Raw genomic sequence first — 20,432 nt, forward strand, 5'->3', positions numbered from 1 at the left:
TGTGCCTTTTATTAAGGGATCATGTCCCCAGCTTTGAAGAAACTTATAAATAAAATTAAGTCACTTCTTAATAAGACTACCATATTCAGAGAGGATGCAATTACATGGCTGAAAGACTTTGTAGCAGGATTTGAATGAGATGTACGTGGGATCAGAAAGAGGCAAGTGTTTGACAAACAAGGAAAGGTGAGCAAAGAGAGCAAGTGAATAATGTTAATTAGAAAAAAAAAGAATAGGTGGCTCCTAGAAGAATGTCAACTAGCTCTTTTGAAATAAATTTAAAAAATTAAAAAATGGTCCAGTGATACCCATTTTCCAGTTGGTTATCCTCTGTCTGAACACCTGGAGAACCATGCATTTTCTGTACTGGTTCCTGTTTTTGGAACTTATTTGCACTGGAGTTTCTACAGATACAGCCTCTTTCCAGACAAAAGTATGCAAAAAGTAGCTTTCCGATTAAGTTATTAGACTTTAATTGATTGAATTGTGACTTGTTTAACCCAACCTTCCTTGTAAATCACATTGGAAGCTGCTATGGCAAGAAGTAGTCTAGGAAGAGAGTAAATAACTTTTTTTGTGTGTGGGCAGTGTTTTATTGTGATGCGATATAGGAAAAGGATGGTAAAGATAAGGTTTTTTAAGCAGATACTGAGCCTATTTGGGATGTTTCAGTAATGGGTTTTCTGAATTGACAAGGGGCTGGTCAAGATGACCTCTGATGACCCTTCCTATTCCATGTTTTCATTGTCAGTAAATAGTTTAAATTGATTCAAGGAGGAGAGCCTCAAGTGGCAATTGTATCTAAGGCGATCTTCCTTTTTTCCTCATTTCCCTTTTACAAGCACATTCTCCTTCTGTTCAGCCTTTCTCTGACATAACTGCTTATTTCATTCCTTTTATACAATGGGCTGCAATTTTCATGCTGGCAACCTCTTGTGCTTGTAGCTGCTTCCCATTTAGCTCAAACTCAACTTCCTTAAAGAAAGGCTCCTCATCTTTTGATGGCTTCCGCAAAAGGGTATAAACACACACTCTGAGGAAAAGTGTTTTTAAAAAGGCCTCCCACTGTCCTGAAACTGTAGAGAATAATCATTTAAGTACAGGTTTACTACATTGGTTGAAGTGCTAAACCTATCACATATTTGAACTCCAAGTAGATCCCAAGTTTGTGCTTAGGAGTATGAATATTTCACCTTAAATACACACACACACACACACACACACACACACACACACACACCACACCACACCACAAACACAACATCTAAGAGGGAAAGGGAACCTGTGGCCCTGTTTGGCATAGGCATTGGGTAAAATAAAGGTAGAGGGACTCCTGACCGTTAGGTCCAGTTGCGGACGACTCTGGGGTTGCGGCGCTCATCTCGCTTTATTGGCTGAGGGAGCTGGCGTACAGCTTCTGGGTCATGTGGCCAGCATGACTAAGCCACTTCTAGAGAACCACAGCAGCACACGGAAATGCTGTTTACCTTCCTGCCGGAGCGGTACCTATTTATCTACCTGCACTTCGACATGCTTTAGAACTGCTAGGTTGCCAGGAGCAGGGACTGAGCAACGGGAGCTCACCCCATCGTGGGGATTCAAACCGCTGACCTTCTGATTGGCAAGCCCTACGCTCTGTGGTTTAGACCACAGCGCCACCTGCATCCCAGGCATTGGGTAGACCCAACAAAAAGTAGCTGCAGAGAAAGCCAGGGGGCTATGTTATATACTGGAGGAGCAGACTAAGCCTGCCCCCCCCCCATGGCCCATGCCGGCTCGTAATTCGCTGAATAGGCAAGCGGGTGGGACTAATTATCCTGGCAGCAAGCTGGACCCAGAGGCTTCCTTTCCTGCCTGGGAAACAGGCTACTTTCCACATCGGATCCCAACACACAGGGGAATGCCAGCCCGCAATGGCGCCCACCAAAGAGGGTGAGCGGACTTGTTGATATTAAGGGACCACCTAAACTAACCCAAGCTGTATCATGAATCAGGTCTATTAACATAGCTGCACCTTCAGTATTTGGTATTGTGCAGATAGTTCCTATGAAGATTTGTGTGTTACTTGCAACTATCAACTTGGACAACACTGATCACCCATGAGAGTGGGTGAGGACAGCCTAAGCTTTGATTCATCAGCCAAGACTCCTTTGCCAATCTGTTAATTTCACTTTTATTTCATCGAAAGGTGCAGGTGCATTTGGTTATATTAATTTATATTTCCGACATTCTGATTTTGAGATTCTGCTATTGAAAGTGGCAGTCATCCACCTATTAAAGTTAATTTTATGGTGCCTATTTTGAATACCAGATTGATTTGTTTGTTCTCCTTTTTGCTTCAAACCATGTACAAAAGAAAGAATGAAAGAACCAACCAAAAAAAGAAAGAAAGGTTATGGGTGGGTTGCCAAATTAACCATGGAGCTTCAGGTCAAATGTCAGTCGGCAGGATGAAGGAACCTACCCATAACTTTTGTTGTTAGGAACTTAATGCTCCTGTAAATCTTACTGATTTATTCCAATGATTTTTTAAATACAGGGCAAATCTTTGCCTGTGGCTATTATCATACTTCTAGATCTTTTGAGAAAGGGTACAAAATGGTTTAGCCAAAAGTGTAAGACTGCTAAAAGATCTGTTGAACAAGCCTTAAGGAGATTACACCTTCCGATTTAGAGGAAGCTGAAGAAGCTTCAATAGAAGGAAAGATGATTAAAAACTTGCAATAACCTAAATGCATATCTGAAAAGAAACTGAAAGAAATCGCACTAGGCTGTAGAGCTTTATCAGATCATCAGTCATGGAGATGAGGAACAAGAGTCTAATTGCGTCTGGAGAAAACATTTTCAAAGCTTTAAAGAATGTCCTGGATTTTAACGAGGCTCTAGTAGACTTACTTGACTTCCAGCAGTGGATTTCAGAGAAGAAGCTTGTTAAATTTCTGGAATCTCTAGCATACAAGACGACCCTGGAGGTGGAGGAAGATAGTATTCCCACTGAATTATTCAACGGTCATCTGGAGACTGGTGGCTCCCTATGAATGCTGAACATTTTGACTTTATAAATTACTCTGGAAATATAGCATAGGGTGGGAATATGAAGATCATGGTCATCATCTTTAAGAAAGGAGATGAAAAGACCAACCTAGCTATTAATGTGCTGTCAGCCTAATTTGTATTAATGGCAAAGTCATTTTCCTTCCTTAGAGGCTAGAAGGTTTTGACTGCGGCAAACAATATACTGTAAACCTCCCTGTGATCTTCAGATGAAGGGTGGTACATAAGTTAAATAAATAAAATATAAATAGATAAACAGCAAAGCAAGGATTATGTCAGAATTCTTGATTCCAGTTAACTGTTTTTTATTTCAGGTAATCTTTTGCAAACCTTCCTGCTTTAAGAAGGGCAGTGAATATGCAGACTTTGAGACCCTGAAGGCTCTATAAATTGGTTCCATCAACGAAGAGTGTAGGCTAAATTCTTCTCTATACTGTTGATTAAAGAGCACTAGATTAATCACTTTAAGCTACTGCTAATTGTTGTATTTGTTAAATGAAGACTGACTTCTACAGATTAGTCAACAAAGCATAATGTGGCCACCAGAGGAATTGAACGGGGCTATATCTGGTGGTCTCCCCTCCTATTTTAATTGTTGTATAAATGGTGTTATTCTTAATTTAAGCAATGAGAATCCTCCACACTCTATTGGCCTAGGAAAAATATCATTTCAGTTATATGTATTCTCTCTCTCTCTCTCTCTCTCTCTCTCTCTCTCTCTCTCTCTTCACCCATGTGAACTAGAGATGTTTGTGGGTTGCACTCAAGAACTATTTGAAATAAGACTAATTGGCCATCACTTGTTAAAGGACACACACACTTACAGAGCACTTTTCTTTCTTTCTTATTTTTCTGGTAACCTGAAAACAATTTTGGAGAACGGGCAGTTGGATAATTCAACATGTTAGCTCTTATTGCTATTTGGGGATTCTTTCCCACTCTCTGAAACAAATGGTTGATGGGAGCATCTTCAGCTTTCTGAAGAAAAGGCAAAGGAGGAGGTAAATGGCATTTTATGGCATTTTAAGTAGTTCTCCAGAATAGGCTTCATTCTGAGATCTCAGTATTTGGAATATCTCCTTGCTAAGCAGATCTGCTGGTCAAACCAGCAAAAAAGTAAGTATCTGTTAGCCAAAAGGGAGAGAAATATATTGGAGAAAAAAAGTGGCCTCTTTTGCATTTGCAGCTACAGATATCCCACAAATTGTTTTAAATGAGCATATGATGGATTGTTTTCATGGAAAAAAGATATTGCACCTCCTTTTATTATAACTTTATAACTGATTCTAATTTTATTACAACTGCTTCTTTAGTTCTAACCAAATGGTCAGAATATACAGGCTGAACTGGACCTCTTACCTCAGTAAAAGAAGTTTAATGACTGAAAAGTGGATGAAATATTTACAGCGGCTTTCAAAGGATGGAATTGCTCTCCAAATTAGACACCAGAATTGAAATGTTTCTGTCTTTAAATATTTGCGGGTTATTTTTAGAACTGCCGTTTCCCCTGGGCAATAATATTAGGAAGAAAAATGTGACATTTAGAACTGAAGTTGTACTTGGAGCTAGATGATGTTTATATGATATGAGTCAGTATCAAGTAATTTACATTTGACGCTATTTGTTCTTCTGCAGGCAGTAATCTTTCATTTCTTTAGGAGGGCACTAGCATTTCCACAGGCTCAAGGAAAATGTCAATGTTTTCTTGAATGACACCGTCTAAGGTTTCAAAAGAGGCCGTCTGGTTTTTTCCTGTACGTAGTCAAACGTCTTTCACCTTTTAAGTTGAAAGAGAGTGCTGAGCTTGGGAACGGTGTCTCTGAAATGTCTTTAAAGGTCCCAGTTGTTCTTTGGCTGTAATATTTACACTTATTGAAATATTAATACTTTAAGGATGAAGAGGTGGTTCCCAATATAGCACTTCCTTTGAATAGTTAAACGCCACATGAGGCAGAGGGAAACAACCTTACTTAGAAATAAAAAATGCAAGGAAAGCCTGTCATAAGTTAGCAGCTTTCTTCTGAGGCTGTTTATTGAGTAGCCTCGCTCTGGGTGCCTCTGTGTGGCTTTGCCTGCTGTGATTGGGACCAGAGAATGATGGAGGAGACATGTTTGTTTCCCACTGTGATCTCTTACAGGGTGTTGGTGTCCCACGGGATTTTGCCTGCTTGCCAAGACAATAAAAGACCTTGCTCACGTGTGTCTGGGGCCAGTTGGTCCCTTACCTTTCTCGCCCTGATCTGGCCACAGTGGTCCATGCGACAGTCACCTCCAGGCTTGATTATCGTAACTCGCTCTACGCAGGGCTGCCCTTGAAGCTGACCCAGAAACTCCAGCAGGTGCAGAATGCCGCAGCGAGGCTCCCTACGGGGTCCTTGCTGCGGGAAGACATTCATCCAGTGCTTTACCAACTGCACTGGCTCCCGGTGGAGTACAGGGTCAGGTTTAAGGTGCTGGTTTTGACTTTTAAAGCCCTATGCAGCCTAGGACCCACGTACCTATGGGACCGCCTCTCCTGGTATGCCCCGCGGAGGACCTTAAGGTCCACAGATGACAACACCTTGGAGGTCCCAAGTTGCAAGGTGGTTAGGTTGGTCTCAACCAGGGCCAGGACCTTTTCAGTACTGGCCCCAACTTGGTGGAACACTCTGTCACAAGAGACTAGGGCCCCGAGGGACTTGACATCTTTCCGCAGGGCCTGCAAGACATAGCTGTTCCGCCTGACCTTTGGTTTGGACTCATTCTGACCCTCATGTTCCCCCCACTTATGGTTTTGATCTATGGGCTACTATTAAAATGAGGCTGCATTTTAAATTAGATTTTAACCTGTATTTTAAATTGGTTTTATTTTTATTTTTTATTGTAATTTCACTGTTACCCGCCCTAAGCCCGGCTCTGGCCGGGGAGGGCGGGGTATAAATAAAATTTATTATTATTATTATTATTATTATTATTATTATTATTATTATTTTGCCCCTAGTGAGCTTTTTGCCCACCTTCCGTGTTATACTGGTTTATTTGGGTCACTGGTTGATAGGGTCAGAAAGAATCCTCCGCTAACCTTAATTGGCCCCTTGGTGGTTATAGTTGTTTGTATATTGTTGTTCTTATTTTGTTTGCCTTTCCCATAGTGCTTTAAGGCTTACTTTTGTTAGGTGGTGTTGGGACTCGTGCATCATGACGAAAATGACATTGGGCAGGATCAACATAGTAAATGGGGAATCCCTAAGGGGCCAAGGGGGAAGATGAGCCATGACACATCCTAGGCTCAATTAGGGACCCTGCAGGGCTGGCTTCTCTCACCCTGATAACCCACTGAGGGTCCCTAAGAGTCAGAAGAATCTTTTTCTGTATGCGACTGCGGCAGCTGGGATGTTACTTGCCCCCAAATGGAAAACGAACAGAGTACTGGAGAAGGAGGAATAGCTTCTTAAGATGTTGGAGTATGCAGAGTTAGCAGGTCTGACCAGCAGAATAAGAGATCAAGATGACAGAATTTATAAGGAAAATTGGAAAATATTTGTAGACTATTTTAAAAGTCACTGTAAACAGGTTAGCAGGATAGCCTGATAACACAATAAGTTTCCATTATCCTGAATCTTATTGCTCCGGAAGGTTACTTATTACTTAAGACTCCATTTCTCAAGGAAAACACTATCTTGTTGTCTGCACTTTCTGGTTCTCACCATATATGTAAGCTTAACCATGTATACTATGACCCAGATTTTAGTTAACCATTCTCTGTTTGCTTGTTTGTTTTAAAAGGGGAAGTTTTGATGGAAAGCAAGACCTATATATATTAGGGATGTGTGCCAGGCTTGAGCTGAATGGGGTATATTTGGAGTAATTCCAGCATCAGGCTAGCATAAATTACAATTTCAGGATACAGGTAGGCAGTTCTTGGTTTTTTGAACAATGGCTCTGACCACTGATCATACTGGCCAGGGCTTATGTAAGTTGGAGTCCAACAATGTCTGGTGCACCACAGGTCCCACACTCCATGTTCTATGCACAAATGCATCCCCTGAAACAATTCATTTCACAGATGCTGCCTCTTCATTAGCATTCCAAAATGGCTGGATTGTAGCTATTGTGAATTACACCTCCATGCAGTTATGTATAAAACTTATGAGTACATAAGTACCTTAACTTGAGTACCTTAACTTGAGTGGTGCGTAAGTATAAATAAAAGTATAGGTAAAGGAGATATACTGGCATATTGTTTCTCAAATGAACTCTAATGCATATACAATATATTACTATGCTTTGGAAGTCATGAGATAAAGGTTAGATTGGGACATATATATTTTTAAATCACGTTTAACAAAATTACCTCTCTGAAATCTGGCTTTCATTACCTCTTACAAATTTGCAAGGTGTTTAAATTGAACCTTAAGGAAATGCAGATAGTTGCCATGCAAACATGTGCAGTGCGCATGAACCTGATTTGCTCAAGAGGATTTATTAAGTAGCTTTCCATTAAGAGAAAGCTACGGATGCACAAAGTCGACTAACTCAGTCTTCCAGTAAAATTTGTCCTTCTAAAGGGGGCTCACTGACAGGAAAGAAAAACGAAGTCCTGTATTTAAAAAGAGAGAGAAAGACAGGTATGACATATGTTTCAGCAACAAAGCTTTCCTTCACTGTCTCACCACGATGGCTCCATGAGATCACTTTGCTAATTCTGGATTGATAAGGAAAACCAATAACTTTTTATAATGGTTTGATTTTCTGATGAGATTGCTCAGAGAGATTGAGCTAAATGCTTTATGGTGGAAGTCTTTAATAGGCAATGACTATTGAAATCCACCAAGATGACTTGTAGCCCAATGGCTTGCAGGGGGCTTGATGATGCATCTGTTTTGCAGCTCCAGGCAAACACCAAATCCCAGAAGATTCATTGACTGAACTCTGGTGGACCATCATCAGTGAGTGGTGACCTGTTTTTTACTTGATGGATTACAAGTTCTGTGTCCCTTTATTAAACCCAATAGATGACCACCATATCTCTGTGTTATTCTGTCTAGCAAGAATCTTCTCTTATGCCATCATTTTTCCTTACTTAGCATTTGGTTTACTGATTCATGTCCACACAGCCACATCCAACTTGACTTATCCGTGGCTGTCTGTACACAACTTGCCTGATGCCTGAGTTCGTCCAAATAGACTCCGTTTGGCTCAACCCTGGCACACATCCCTAATATATATAGGTCTTGCTTTCCATCAAAACTTCCCCTTTTAAAACAAACAAGCAAACAGAGAATGGATAACTAAAATCTGGGACATAGCGCAGACAACAAGATGGTGTATTTCTTGAGAAATGGAGTCTTAAGTAATAAATAACTTTCTGGAGCAATAAGATTTGGGATAATGGAAACTCATCTGTGTTACTTGGAAGTTTATGAAGATAATTTTTTATGTTCAGCTTTGGTATGGAAATTTGCTCCTATATGTTTGGTTCTAGTTAGCTCTTTCTACTTTGATTTTACACGATATCTGCTATTATACTTTGTTGTGCTATAAATAAATATATGTAAATAACAATAAGAAAATTGAAAACACAGCCACCACTCATTTTTTTTTGCAGGTTTAACATGCATCTTTTGGTGATATATTGGAATGATAGCACATCATGTTGATAAGTAGTTTTCTCACTGATCTGCCTCTGTTGGCTGCTCATTTCTGCATCTCACAGAAACAGCTAAGGCAAAATTTTACTACTATAGTCCACTTGAACAGGGATTACTGAGGAGCAAAGCATTGTGGGCTACACCTCCATCCTTCCCTTGGCTTTTTCAGCAAGGATCTTTGTGGCAGCAATGGTTAAGTGACAGCATCATCAAGGCCATATTGTATTCCTGCATACTGTAAAATGTATTCCTCAGATGCTAGGGTCAGCGCCTAATAGCAGAAGGTAGCAAGAAATAAGTAGAAATTGATGGAGCTGAGCCTTTGAAGTGCTTGGGCTTGCATCCTTGAAGAGTCACTTGTAATATAAGTAAGTTTGTTTTCCCATCAATACTTAATCCTGGCTTTCGTTGGTTTCTTGACAAAGATGGGGACAACAATATGGATGGATGTCAAATGAAAACTGACAGATCTCTCAAGCACACCCTCATTTTTGGTTTGCTTTTGCAATCTAATGGGGTTGTGGTGCATAATTCAAGTTAGAATGTGTCAGCATCTCCCTGTTTTTTCAGAGTTGGACTGGTCAGCTTTATAAATCCATGCAGCATCCATTCAGGCCTTGTTGAGCTTTTTCTAGAAAGTCTTGGCCATTTTGGATTGACACATGAAAAACCAGGAAGAACCCACATCATAGACAATGTGAAGAGGTGTTTGTGTGGACATGTATCAGGTTAGGTTGCAGTTTTAGTCTCCTGTTATTGTATTAGTTAGTGGCCTTACTGAAAAGTATGATACAGGAGCTGTAGAGAGGGCAAAAATATGGAATGGAAGCTATGGAAATCCACTACCATGTGGTAACAGAGGAGATAGTGTGGATGAAAGAGTGTCAGCACTGATAGAGAGGTAACAGAACCAATAGAAAGACCCCAGAAGCTTAAGAAAGGGGTCCTCCAGATAGCCTGTTTATTAAACATTCATCTTCATTTGCTTGCACAAAACTTACACAGAGCTAAGATTACAGCCAGACTTGGCTGAGCATCATCATCATCATCATCATCATCATCATTTATTATTTATACCCCACCCATTTGGCTCGGTTTCCCCAGCCACTCTGGGCGGCTCCCAACAGAGTAATAATAATGCAATAAAATGTCAAGCATTAAAAACTTCCCTAAACAGGGCTGCCTTCAGATGTCTTGTCAAGTAGTTGTTTATTTCCTTGACATCTGATGAGAGGGCGTTCCACAGGGTGGGTGCCACTACCAAGAAGGCCCTCTGCCTGGTTCATACTGAATGGTTTGTGGGGAGGTTATATGAAAATGAGCATTCATCCTAACTGTTTGCAGGGTGTTTGCAAATTTCTCACTAATCGTTTGTTCATTCTGTACATTTCAGAGCATTTTCCTGTCACTTGCCTAACTTCAAAAGCGTGTTTCTTTAGAACAAGAAACTGAAATCAAGGTGGTCAAAAAAGTTAAATATTTGGGAATTTGGATGTCGGCAAAGAACATAAACTTATTCAGTGGCAATTACCAACCAGTCTGGAAGGAGATTAAAAGAGATTTAGAAAAATGGGACAGACTAAAGCTGTCAATGACTGGAAGAATGTCAGCGATCAAAATGAACTTATTACTGAAAATAGTATTTTTGTTCCAGACAATCCCGATAATAAGAGGTTTAAGACAATTTAAAGAGTGGCAAAAGACTCTCTCGCGTTTTATATGGCAAGGGAGAAGACCAAGGATCAAATTTAAAATACTGACAGATAAGAAAGAAAGAGGGGGGTTCGCTGTACCTGATCTGAAACTCTATTATGAAGCAGCGTGTTTATGTTGGATAAAGGAGTGGATAACCCAGGAGAACCCAGATTTGTTAGATTTGGAGGGGCACAACAATAGATTTGGATGGCACTCCTATCTTTGGTATGGTAAGGCAAAAGTGCATAAAGGGTTTACAGATCATGTGATAAGGGGTGCTCTATTTGAAGTCTGGGACAGAAACAAGAATTTGTTGGAAAGGAAAACACCGTGGTGGGTGTCACCAATTTATATGTTAACAGTTAAAAAACTGAACATAGAAGGGAGAGGGGCCACTTATGAGGAGATTCTGATGAAGGCCGAAAAAGGTTGGAAATTGAAGCCTTATGATTGTATTGCTGGAAAATTGACAGGATGGTTGCAATACCATCAAGTCAATGATGTTTTTAAAGAGGACAAAAAATTAGGATTTGAAGACAAAAAATCAAAATTTCAAATAGACATTATAGAAAGTAAGTCTAAACTACTTTAAAAAATGTATAATCTCCTATTAGAATGGAATACAAAAGACGAACTTATAAAAGAGGCTATGATAAAATGGGCTATTGATCTAGGACACAACATAGACTATGATGTATGGGCCAAACTCTGGAATGAGAGTATAAAATTCACCGCTTGTTCTGCCTTAAAAGAGAATGTTATGAAGATGGTCTATCGTTGGTATCTTACTCCCACCAAATTGGCAAAAATGTACAGAACTAATAGTAAAACTTGCTGGAAATGCAAGGAAAAGGATGGCGACTTCTTTCATATGTGGTGGTCATGTAATAAATTAAAAGAGTTCTGGGAATCGATTTATAACGAGTTTAAAAAGATGTTTAAGTATAGCTTTCCCAAAAAGCCGGAAGAATTCTTGCTAGGTTTGGTGGGAGAAGATATTAAGAAGACTGATCAAAGATTATATTTGTACGCAACAACAGTAGCTAGAGTTCTGATAGTTCAAAAGTGGAAGCAACAGGAGATGCCGACGATAGGAGAATGGCAGATAAAGCTGGTTGAATACGCTGAGATGGCTAAATTGACACACAGAATTCACAATCAGGAGGAGACAAAGTACCAAAAAGAATGGTGTAAATTTTTGATCTATATAAGTGAGAACTGTACAAATTTGAAAACTTTGGCAGGATTGAAGTAAATCTTATGTCATGTTGTAATATCTAATCAAAGAAACTGTGAACTATAGAATAGAATAGGAAAACTGATGGAAGGGAAGGGCGGAAGTCAACAGCTCTACGGAGCATAAAGTAGGATATATGTAATAAGTTTTGATGTTTTACTGGTGTTGGTGGGTGTTGGTGGGTGATCTTAAATCTCAATAAAAATTATTAAAAGAAAAATATGACAATGAGCATTCATCCTAACTGTTTGCAGGGTGTTTGCAAATTTCTCACTAATCGTTTGTTCATTCTGTACATTTCAGAGCATTTTCCTGTCACTTGCCTAACTTCAAAAGAGTGTTTCTTTTTTCAAGTAGATTTGTATTCCACAAAATACTGGCAATTGATGAGGATTGAGAAAACAGGGTTCTTTTTTCAAGCCCGATTCCACCAGATTCCACATGCCAACATTACCACCATCCACAACTATGATTGAAATGCAGCAACCCATCTGGCACACAAAGTTACACAAACTGTTTACACTCTGATTCATCAAATGAGTATGAATAATCTCCAGTGGTGACATTACAGTATAATTAGTCCTTTCAATCCAAGAATGATGCTATCATACGAGTGACCTAATGTCACAGAACGATTCCGGTCTCTGTCAGTGTGAGACTTTGCCCTTCATTGGAATATACTTCACAGGAACATCTTTCTAATTTGTTTTTCAGTGATTTGAAACAGTTACAAGATTTATTTGAAAATGTGTCATGGTTTGCAAAAATCATCCATTTTGTATCATGGTCCAAATCTTTAACAAGTGAATAAAAATGTTGCCTGGAGCAGAATTATATTTCATATATTACTTTAATTATATTCCAAACTCAGAGGCAAGGATTATTATATATGTTGTGTACAATTCCTAGCACAATGGACCTTTGATTCCCGATTGAGTTTTAGAGTTTGGTTTTCCTTCCACATCTAATATTACTAAAATTAAGTGGTTTCCCCCCCTCCCTTTTCTCTCCCCTTTTTGGATTATGCTGTTTGAATGTTTACTCATCTAGATGACCTATTTCTCCCTGCAAATACAGCTAACCAATTTATTCAGAAATGCTACTTTGGAGGGATAATGAGGGCATTCAGGTTTGTATTAATGACTGTTTGAGGTCATCTGTTTGAGACAGATCAGTCATAGCATGTAAAAGTTCAATGATCATATTGCATGATGGTTAATAATTTTACTTTATCATTCTTGCTATTATGAAAACACCCACAACAAAACAATAATTTCCTTTTATGGGAGCTTGGGTGGTGCATTTCAGCAGCGAGACATTTTTGTAGTACATTTAAGCTGCTGAAAATGGGCCCACACTTTGGCCCAAGCCAAAACTTGTTTTGTTTGCTTTTTGTAGTTTCTCAGCACAGTTGAAACAAAATGGTGAAATGGGGGTCAGGAGTCAGGTGTAAGAAAATAGCTCAAGATTCCAGGAAGTGATGGTGGGCAGGCACAGAGAGAAAGTTCATAGATGTACCTTCCTCAGATGAAAACAGGGACATTTCTCACTCCCCTCCACAACTGACCCTTCCTCAACCCTCCATTTTAGTATAGGCTTTGCTACACCCCCCCCAATTCTCCTTAGAACAACTCCGGCTAGGTATGTGTAACTTCAATAGGCATTTACTTTGTGAGATGGAAGAAATCACATTGTAGGGAAACACACACACATGCGCGATGCAGCTACTTTAATCATATGGTTTAGTAAATTTTAGTATTTAATATTATTATTTTTCAGAGACTGTAGTTTTTCTTAATAGATTAAAATGCTTCCATATTTACATTTTTATTGCACATTCTTCTATAGAAAAGACACCAAGAATGAGAAACATATCAATGTAGAAATAAGATATTGTAGAGAATTACAATTTTAATAAGAATGCAAATTAAGGTGAGATTTGCTACATTTAGCAAAACTGAAAAAATGGCAAGATAAGAAGATAAGATCATTAAGATAAGATAAGATAAGATAAGATAAGATAAGATCATTAGTTCTGACCACTAACTACTATTTGATATGTTTCTTACAGGAGATGGTATCAATGGCTTCGCTACTTATGACAGTGAAGTAGAGATCTGATCGAGGGCACAATCATATACTTGAGTACTGCTGGCTAAAGGCTGTGGGATCTACCGGGAGCCCTGCTAAATCCACCAACCAGAGGATTTCCTCCCTCAGTATTTCCCCTGATTGGTGAGTTTTCTTTACCTGATAAGAAATAGGGAAATATAACATTAATTTAGTGCTGTATTTTTAAAGGAGGTTATCCCTTCATTTAGATAGGAGAGCCATCATGGTAGTGCTTAGGTTCTCAGTTTAGGACTTGAGAACCCAAAGTTCAAATCCCCACATGGTTGTGAAGGTTGAGTGGCCTTTGGCAAGACACCATCTCTCAGCCTAAACTATCTCCCAGGGTTGTTGTGACGTTAAAATGGGGAGCAGAGCCATGTAGGCCACCATGACTTCCTTGGAGGAAACCCAGAAGGTAAAGGTAGTAAATAAAAAAAACAACAAAGAAATCGGGGATCCTGTGCATTTCACAGCAGTTCTCTTTACCTTCCCTCTGAAGACTGCAGCAACTGAAAAGTGCTTTATTTGCAATAGGCTGCTCTATCATTTCCATGTCTTACAGTGGGGCCTCTCTAGCAGTCCTCCATTTAGACAAAGTTTACATTGGCCCAGTCTTATGGAACAGTGTCTAGGCAGAAACTACCTGTCATGCCTAATGCGATAGGTAACAACACCCTGTTACAGAGCACTCGTGCTCAATAAAGCCTCAGCAGAGCATATTTCCACAAGGAGTCATTTTTCACTTCCAAGTGGATTTCCTTTGGGGAGAGATAAACCCATGCGTACGAGTTTAAATGGATGGAAGTTGTTTTTTTTTTAAAAAAATATAAATTCAAATTGATTTCTCAGCAAGGGCTTTACAGCTGATCTAGGAGAATTTTGAAAAATCCTACTGCAAATTCAATAATATTAATTCAGATATTTGTAGAGTAAATGAAATGTAGAGTAGGGCTTGAGGCTTTAGCCTCATTTGCGCAGTTGGCAATAAACTGGTCTTATGTTTCCAATGAGTCTCACTTGGGTCATTCAGTAATAAAACTATGAAGTTTCATTGACGGCTGCAGCCAATATGGTTTAAAGTCCCTGATCATTGACCATGGTGGCTGGGGCTGATGGGAGCTGGAGCCCAGCAACATCTGGTTTCTCTCAGGTTTCCCATCCCTGTTTTAGAATAACATTGCTGAGTGTCCTCAAAAGCATGATGGTCACTGTTCTATGCAATAACCCTTACTTCCAAGTTCATTCGCAGCTCCTAAATGAGATACTGGACTTGTGGAAGGTCTTTGTGGAAAACCTTAGAAATGTATGAAATCAAGTGATACTGTCTTACTTCTTGGTAGAAAGGTATGATTTAAGTTCACTATGTCTTCTGTTTAATTTGCAGTGAAAAATTTCAGTGCTCCAACTAGGACTGGGCCTTCCATTTAAAGCACTCTTGCACCACTTTAACAGTTATGGTTTCCTCCATAACTGCAGTTTGTTAAGGGTGCTGAGATTGTTAAGAGACCCCCTAGTTCCCTTCACAGTGCAGGTGTTTCCCCCCTCCTGCTTTTATGCATGATCGACTGTGTATATGTGTGACACTGGGAAATAAATTATTTAATTCAAACCCAGAAATGGCAGGAGAGAGCTGAAGAGTCCTCGTGGCTTGCAAGGAGATGCTCCCTGGAGCCTGGAATGGATGTCAGTGGTGGTGGTGGAGACGTGAGGCACAGTGGGGCTTTGTTTTGGCTGCTCAGCGACCCCGCCTAACAGCTGACGGACGGAGTAGCGCAGTCTCAGCCACTTTCCCACACATCCTTCAGACTCCACCCAGCCCAAGAGCTTCAACTCAATATATTTTGGTCTAGACTGGGGACCAAATCCAGCACTGGGAGGCTTTTTAAGAGAGTGCTCCCTACTTTATGGGATTTCAGTTATTCGCATGGAGGCCAGGAACATTACCACCACATAAGTGGGGGGGATGCCTGTACTACAACTCTCAGAGTTCCCTGAGAAGAGAGATGGATTGCTAAAACTGCTATGGAAATTATAGCTCTGTGAGGGAAAGAGGGGTCTCCTGTTGACAAATTGCACCCTTGACAAACTACAGCTCCCATGATTCTTTGGGGGAAGCCATAGCTGTTAAAGTAGTAAAAGAGAGCTTTAAATGTATAGTATGGGTGGACCCTAGGGGTAAAAAAAGCGGCAAAATGGACTATAGTTTCAATTTTACAACTCAGCCAACTGCTTGGATTAGAACTTAAATGTACATGAACACCAATTTAGACTCATCAAATGGATCTGTTAAAAAAAGTTAACCTCAAAGAGGCTACTGGCACATGCTGTAGTTTTCAAATCATGCCATATAAAAAGCCCCGCAATCCCCAGAGTGTTTATCCTTTTAAGAGCATTCATGTGACAGGAGTTTTCCTAATGCGCCATCAGGACTCAGTGGGAGCCACTGTGGCTTTGAAATATGTCAGGCACATGTGTAAGTAGATGCGACCAGTTAATATTCATAAAATAAATGTCTCTAGTCTAGCACATATGGCTGTCTGGTTTTGTGACAGATCTGTATGAAAGTCAATTAAGAAGTACATATTTTTTTTAAAAAAAATTGTGTATATATGTATGCTTATAAACCACTTCAAGGCTTTTTGATGAGGAAGCGGTATATAAATTGTATTAATAAAATGTATGTATGTATAATATCATATAGTGTCTATTTCCTCTAGCACACAATTTCCTATGAAATTGTGACATGTTTGAGCAACTAATGGCAGGCAATTGAAGCAGGGAGGGAGCTAGGCCATTTTTCACAGAATATCACAAAAACCATGCAGTGATAATTCGCACAACGACATCCTGTACTTTCATTTAAATGGAATCTATTGCTTATAATAGGGGCAGTGCTTTAATGGTTCAGAATATGATGTTCCACAGTAATAGTCCTACTTGAAAAAAGCAGGGAGGAGTAAACCAAACAGGAACTTTTTAATGTGCAAAAACTGGTTTGGGACACCAAGATGAAAAAATGAGAATGTGTGCCCTAAATGGTATCATTCCTATGCTTGCATTATTCAAGCGATCTTATTATTCCTGTTCTCTGCTAACTAGACATACATATATTTGGGCATGCCCCCATAAATTACATCTATAAATTCAAGTAGTTTCACACATAAAACTCTTTTGTAGAGCTGAAACGAACTAGTCATTTCATATGCATGGAAAACATTTCAGAATTCATGAATGTGAATAAATACATCCACTCAGTTTGCATAGCTGGTGGAGGAGAAGAATTCATGTTCTTCGTTGCTTTTTAAAGCTTTACTTTACAACTTTGCTCTTTGGGCATTGTCTATGATTTCTTCATGCTGGGACAAGGCTCAGCCATTTGTTTTCAATTATTTTAAAAATACATCACAGATAAGAAAAGAAACAAAGGCACTGGTCCAGCTAAAAGTAAATTTTAAATAGTAAATTGCTTTCAGAGGGACTTGGGCTGCTATAGTAGGCACATTTTTGTTTATTGAACAATCTGGGTTAATTCGCATATAGGCTTGAAGCTATTGGTTGCATATATTTTACCTGCATTAGAACTGATGGTTATAGCCAATAGAGATGGACAAATCGGTTAATTTAGGTTTCTCGATTTTCCTGTCTTAAATTCAATCCCTTACATTTCTGCATGCAATCACTTCTTGGGAGCAATTTCAAAGACATGTTTTAGAATGCAGTCATGGTGCTGCTCCAAAAGCTAAAAGAAAGAGGCAGCCCTCAGACCATTCTGTAAGTATAGTACAGGCTCAGGCCAATGATCATGTGGCTTAATATTCAGCTCAATGTTCTGATCTGTGAATGGAAGGTTTGCTCCAAACACGGAGCAAACTGGAATCTTCCTCAGCCCTACTTCAGAGGCATCAACACACAGGGCCTGTGACAGGGAGGAGGAGAATAACCCCTGCTTTCAAAACGCTAGCCTCCATCTTGATACAGATACATACAGAGCTCACGTTCCAGGTCAGAAACACATCCTTACATCCCAGCGTTCAAATTTCCTCACAAAATGTTAGAACGCTGCTTTTATATTGGCTTCATTTGTTAATGATCACTTCAACTGAACCATATAATCACAAGATTTAGTAATATGTTAATTGCATTTTAGCGAGGAAATGGTCTTTAACCACAAAGATGCATTATTGATGTGGATGGGGAGCCCATAAATCATTGACTTGCAGATGGGTGTTTTGTTCTTTCTGTGCAATGTGTCCCAATAGGGAAAGCTTGATCTGTTTAATTTCATCTTTGAAGAATCCATCACTTCATATTAAATTAGCAGACTGTTACTGACAATGCATGGCTGTAGGACTTGCCGTGACATATTGATCCATCTAACATACTTCAGAGTCATTTATAACTTTTAGATGGTGCTTAGCTTGAATGAGATTTTCAGTACACCAAGTGCAGCAGATATTTCATTACACAACATTAGGTTTAAGTCCTAGGAGTTATTTGCAAGGTACTTTTTGTTACCCATCGGCTTAGGCTCAGTAGCAGTCAGTGGGGCAGGGTGGGATGAGGCTGGGATACTTAGCAGGCTTCCCCAATGCCAGAGTTGCTTCGGGTTACCAAGAAAAGGTGGGTGCTGCTGCTGCCACCGAATTCTCAGGAGGACCCACTGATCAACCTGCTGCTAATCCGAAATATCACTACAGTCACACAGGACCTGTCCTCTTCTCAATGATGTGCCTGGCATATGCTATTTTAATTTCTTCACTCCCGGGTGACATTACATCGAGGGTCCAGAGGGATTGTGAGAACATTTAAATGGACAGAGCCAACATCAGCATTAGACTTCTTCTTTTTTCTTTCTTTTTTGCTGATGGTGCATCATACTGCCCCTCTTAAAGTAAGGCGTGGTAAGGGGCCAAGCTGGGAGGGTGCAGCAGTGAAGCCCACCACACTTCAATTTCATATACAAGCTCTGCCATATATAATAAATTTCATATTAAAGCATTGTATGCATATGCTCTGAAAAAGACCTGCAGTTGAAGCATTTGTTGTTTGCATTAATGCCTTGGGAATTCCTTTGTTCGTTTGTGATATTCCCAGCTCTGCTGGGAAATCCCTTTTGAGCCTGATCATAGCTAAACAACCCCTAAACACATATTGTCCACAGCTCACCACACGGCTCAGCTTTGCCCTATCCTGGCCAAGCTCATAAAGGCGTCCTTAAGCAGCTCACACACAGCACATAGAGGGCAAGCATCATAAGAACATAAAAGCATGTTGTTAGATATGTCAGCAAAGGTCTATTGGTACGCCAACTATTGAGCTGGGATTGGATCTTGATGCAGGTGCTATGACCCTATTGTGATGCGGTCCACAGGTGTCTGGGTTCCAATGACTAGTGCTAGGAGATCTCATTAGACTGGGCTATTCAACTGGGCATGACACTTTCAGCAGGGAAATGTTTCTGTACAGCAACAGACTGTGTATGAGAATCCTAACTCTCTCCTTCAATGTGACAGATGGCCACGGCTGTCAAGCTGACAACATAGAAACATTCGAACGGTCCTGCTGGGTCTGACCAATGTCCATTGAATCCAGGATTCTGTTCCAGCAGAAACCAGCCAGATGTCTCTGGAAGCATACACTTAGGACACAAAGATGGTTGCCATGCCTAGCATCTGGTTGTTGAAGGCATACTATCTCCGTAAATGGAGCTTCATTCATTGAGCTTCCAAGTTTGACAGCAGCTGATAGGTTGATCTCCCATTAATTTACCCAACTCTTTTAAAAAAATATGCACTAAGGGCCATCACCATAGCTTGTAGCAGTAAACTCAGTAAGTTAATTGTTTCCTGGGGAAGTATTTTCTCTTATTCCATGGCAAGGGAACCTATGACCCTGTTGGACTCTAACTCTTATCAGCCCTGGCAGTCATGGCCAATGGTCATGGATGATGAAAGTTTGAGTCCAACAATATATGGACTACTAAAGGCAATGGCTGCCCACTTTTCAATACTGTGCTGGTTATACTGACCCACGTTTCACATTTATTGATGTAGGAAATGGCTGTACTGAACTCCTAAACCTTTAGACCAGAAAGTTCATTGTTATTGCATTGTACCTACCTGCAGATGTTTGCACAATATCAGAGGTATTTCTGAGACCCATGAAGTCAAACTGATAGAGTCTCCAGGATTTCTGGTCTGCAGCTTCTACTGAGTTTTTTCTCCATCTATAAATCATTTCTTCTTGAGGATAGCCATCTGTAAATTAAAAGTTTTTTATCAAATGCATGGTAAACATTCTACGATGTTAAACTTTTGCATTAGATTCACGTCACACTTTTCATATCTTTGTAATAATTTTTAATACCTTAGGCTGCAATCTTATGCTCCATTGAATTCAATGTGACTTACTTTTGAGTAGAGATGTTTAGGATTTCGCAGATTTACAATGCAACCCAATGCATGTCTACTTGGTGATGTTTCCTCCCTTTTTAAGTGGGTATAGATATGCAGCTTTAATGGCTCTTCGACATTATTGACTATATATACCGTAACTCCAGCGCAATCAATCGTATACAACTAGAGAAATGTTGTTGTTGTTACCATTCTGGTCATGATGAATTTTTGAACCAAGTCAGCTTTAGTTTCATGTGATACCAGAGTTGCCACTGAAAATTGCTAAGATCACTTGGGATACTTTTGAAC

The 20,432-nt window shown here is 39.8% G+C and overlaps 1 protein-coding gene and 2 long non-coding RNA genes across 6 annotated transcripts in view; 2 read left to right on the forward strand and 1 right to left on the reverse strand.

Moving 5' to 3' along the window:
• The window catches only part of LOC308474888, a 22,020-nt gene extending 18,060 nt beyond the window's left edge, over nucleotides 1-3,960 (forward strand). The window contains exon 5 of one of the 2 annotated variants that reach the window (XR_013985003.1): nucleotides 3,369-3,960. This is a non-coding gene — a long non-coding RNA (uncharacterized lncRNA). The remainder of the gene's footprint in view (nucleotides 1-3,368) is intronic. The other variant, XR_013985004.1, reaches the window with a different exon arrangement.
• The window catches only part of LOC308474904, a 106,943-nt gene extending 91,726 nt beyond the window's left edge, over nucleotides 1-15,217 (forward strand). The window contains exons 1-3 of one of the 2 annotated variants that reach the window (XR_013985025.1): nucleotides 10,338-10,609; nucleotides 13,688-13,851; nucleotides 14,967-15,217. This is a non-coding gene — a long non-coding RNA (uncharacterized lncRNA). Of the gene's footprint in view, nucleotides 1-10,337; nucleotides 10,610-13,687; nucleotides 13,852-14,966 lie in introns of those variants that run through there. The other variant, XR_013985024.1, reaches the window with a different exon arrangement.
• The window catches only part of GABRG3 (gamma-aminobutyric acid type A receptor subunit gamma3), a 310,487-nt gene that overhangs the window by 18,137 nt on the left and 271,918 nt on the right, over nucleotides 1-20,432 (reverse strand). For both annotated transcript variants that reach the window (XM_081001400.1, XM_081001399.1), the window contains exon 6: nucleotides 19,848-19,985. In XM_081001400.1, the coding sequence (XP_080857526.1) occupies nucleotides 19,848-19,985 (138 nt within the window). The remainder of the gene's footprint in view (nucleotides 1-19,847; nucleotides 19,986-20,432) is intronic.

This window comes from Podarcis pityusensis (assembly GCF_964106645.2).
Source record: "Podarcis pityusensis genome assembly, chromosome: 4".
Classification (NCBI taxonomy): domain Eukaryota; kingdom Metazoa; phylum Chordata; class Lepidosauria; order Squamata; family Lacertidae; genus Podarcis; species Podarcis pityusensis.